General features: G+C 44.6%; 1 protein-coding gene across 1 annotated transcript; it reads right to left on the minus strand.

The window, feature by feature from the left end:
- Positions 1-1,258: 1,258 nt before the first annotated feature.
- Positions 1,259-2,194, minus strand: LOC147684449 (olfactory receptor 1E5-like). Its single transcript, XM_086942311.1, has one exon. The coding sequence runs from the start codon at positions 2,192-2,194 to the stop codon at positions 1,259-1,261; it is 936 nt and encodes a 311-aa protein (XP_086798437.1).
- Positions 2,195-2,485: the final 291 nt, after the last annotated feature.

A 2,485-nucleotide genomic window follows, 5' to 3' on the forward strand; every position in this document is an offset into this window, starting at 1 on the left:
GTGCATAGACTTCTTTCAGGTGCTGCCCAGTAACTTCCATCTAAAAAAAAAGATAGCACCTCTCTCGCCTACCACCCTCTATGACACCTTCAGGGTTGTAAATTAATTGTTTAATTTAAAGCAAAAGACTTAGGCCTGATTCACAGGGCCCTCTGCACTCATGATGGAGGGTCTGCAATTGTGGAAGGGGTCCGCAGTCATGGTGGGGGGGGGGGGGACCTCTCATGGCGGGACATCCTCATTGCAGTTTATCATTGCGGATGGTTCGCCACAACTACAGAGGCCCTTTGTGAATCGAGTACTTATATTCTTACTTCCAAGCGCTACATTTTTGTATCTATGAATTTTTACCCTGCACCTCATATCAGAAATCTGAGGCCTTGAATGGAATCACTACCAGACTGCAGAATAACAGGATTGCTGAATTGACCCCATTCCAAAACCAGAAGCCAAAAGTCCTGGACCGCAGAGGGAGCCACAGAACGTAATCAAATCTCATTGGATCTTAACTTATATTCTTGGCTCTGCTTTTGTGTCCTCAGGGCCAATGTTTGAGAGTCTGGGTACCTTTTTAAGAAGTGGAACACAGTAGTAGCTTCTGCTAACTTTTGTGACACCTAACTGAGGTCTATGATTACCGGGGTACAATCATGGTGTCGTTTAGGAAAAACGGACCCCAGCATTCCTGGAATATTATGATAACATAATAAATATGAAATCCTCCAAAATGTTGGTTATTTTTCCAACAATGTACAGCATTAACTTTCCACAAAGCACATCTCAGCATGCAAATAAGATGAACGCTCTTTTCTTGGATACTGGAACTGTAGCCCCGATTTCACACAAATATCATTGTTTTAATTGGCTTACAAACACATAGATAACCATTGAGTACAACATAAATTCATGTATATTTTGATAGTGCGGAAAATATGGTTATGGGTTTCATTTTAAAAGCTCTTCTTTCAAGGTGCTGGGCCCATCATCTTTCTTACACAGATATTTTTCTACAGAGCCCTCAACATGTGGGGCTTGCAAATAAAAAGCAACCAAAAGCTTCAGCTGAAATCTGGCCCAACATGCAGAATGTCCAGGTGAAATCAACCCATTATTACTGATTCCCCAGTTATTCCTAATTTCTTAGTGGACCCTCAGGTCCACCCCATAACGTTGGATTTTCCCTATCCCTGGAGTTATCAGTACCCCCAGTATCTGTAACTCTGGGGGTTGAGGAAAGCCTGGCTGTGTACTGGGGAACTCATAATGAGGGCTTGACAGCTTTTTTTACTGCACTTTTGACGTCAGTGTTTCTCAGGCTGTAGATGAATGGGTTCAACATGGGCGTCACAATGGTGTACACCACTGTCACCACCCTCTGCTGGTCTAATGCCTTGGCTGAGACTGGGCGGATGTTGGCAAAGAAGATGCTGCCGAAGAACAGGGTCACTACAGTGAGGTGGGAGGAGCAGGTGGAGAAGGCCCGCTGCCTCCCTTTTGCTGATTGGATCTTCAGGATTCTGTATATGATACAAACGTAAGAGCCAATGGTGAAGATGAAGGGGCTCATGGCGACAAGGGAGCCCTCAATGAAGAGCAGCCATTCATAAGAGGTGGTGTTGGAGCAAGTCAGTTTGAGGAGAGGCACGAGGTCGCAAAAGAAATTTCTGATGAGATTGGAGCCACAGAAGTCAAAATTGGACACAATGGCAACATGCATCAAAGAATGCAGAGACACAAAGACCCAGGACCCACACACCAAGGATATGCACAGGCTTCTGGACATCACAGAAGTGTAGCGGAGTGGGTTACAGATGGCAGTGTATCGGTCGAAAGCCATTGTGGCAAGAAGGTAGGCTTCAGTGCCTCCTGTGCAGAAGAATGCATACAGCTGGGCAAAGCAGCTAAGGAAAGGGATAGTTCTGACCTCTGACAGAATATCTTGCAACATCCTGGGGGCAATAGCAGAAGTGAAGCAAATATCCACAAAAGACAGGTTGCCCAGAAAGAAGTACATAGGGGTATGAAGATGGTGGTCTCTGATAATTACGGCTACAATCATGGCATTCCCCATAACAGCCGTCAAGTACATGGCAAGAAACAATGCAAAGAGTCCAGCCTTCTGATTTGGGTAATCCGACAGTCCCAGGAGGATGAAGTTCTTCACTGACGTCCAGTTTCTTTCTATTTGTCTCATGGTTGCAATAGATGCAATCTCCTTTTGGGTGGACTGTCTCTTCCTGTGGCAAGCAATTAGCAGGAGTCAAAGCATAGAATCATGTCAATGTAGAGAGCAAGCTATAGCAGCAAACACACTCAGCAATTCATTCATTTATAGATTAACATATGGAAGCCCATCTGCTTTTCCAAAGAGTCAATGAAGCACAAACAAAAACAGAATTTAAGATACTGGTCTACAGCCCTATGTGGACTTCCAGTAAAAATGTTCTAATGTCTGGCCCCTCTCAATTCCTTCTCAGTCAGCCAG

This window comes from Lissotriton vulgaris, chromosome 10 (genome assembly GCF_964263255.1).
Source record: "Lissotriton vulgaris chromosome 10, aLisVul1.2, whole genome shotgun sequence".
In the NCBI taxonomy this organism is placed as follows: domain Eukaryota; kingdom Metazoa; phylum Chordata; class Amphibia; order Caudata; family Salamandridae; genus Lissotriton; species Lissotriton vulgaris.

Bases quoted from the DNA above. Each gene is read 5' to 3' on its own strand.
- LOC147684449 (XM_086942311.1), bottom strand. From the start codon at position 2,194: ATGAGACAAATAGAAAGAAACTGGACGTCAGTGAAGAACTTCATCCTC.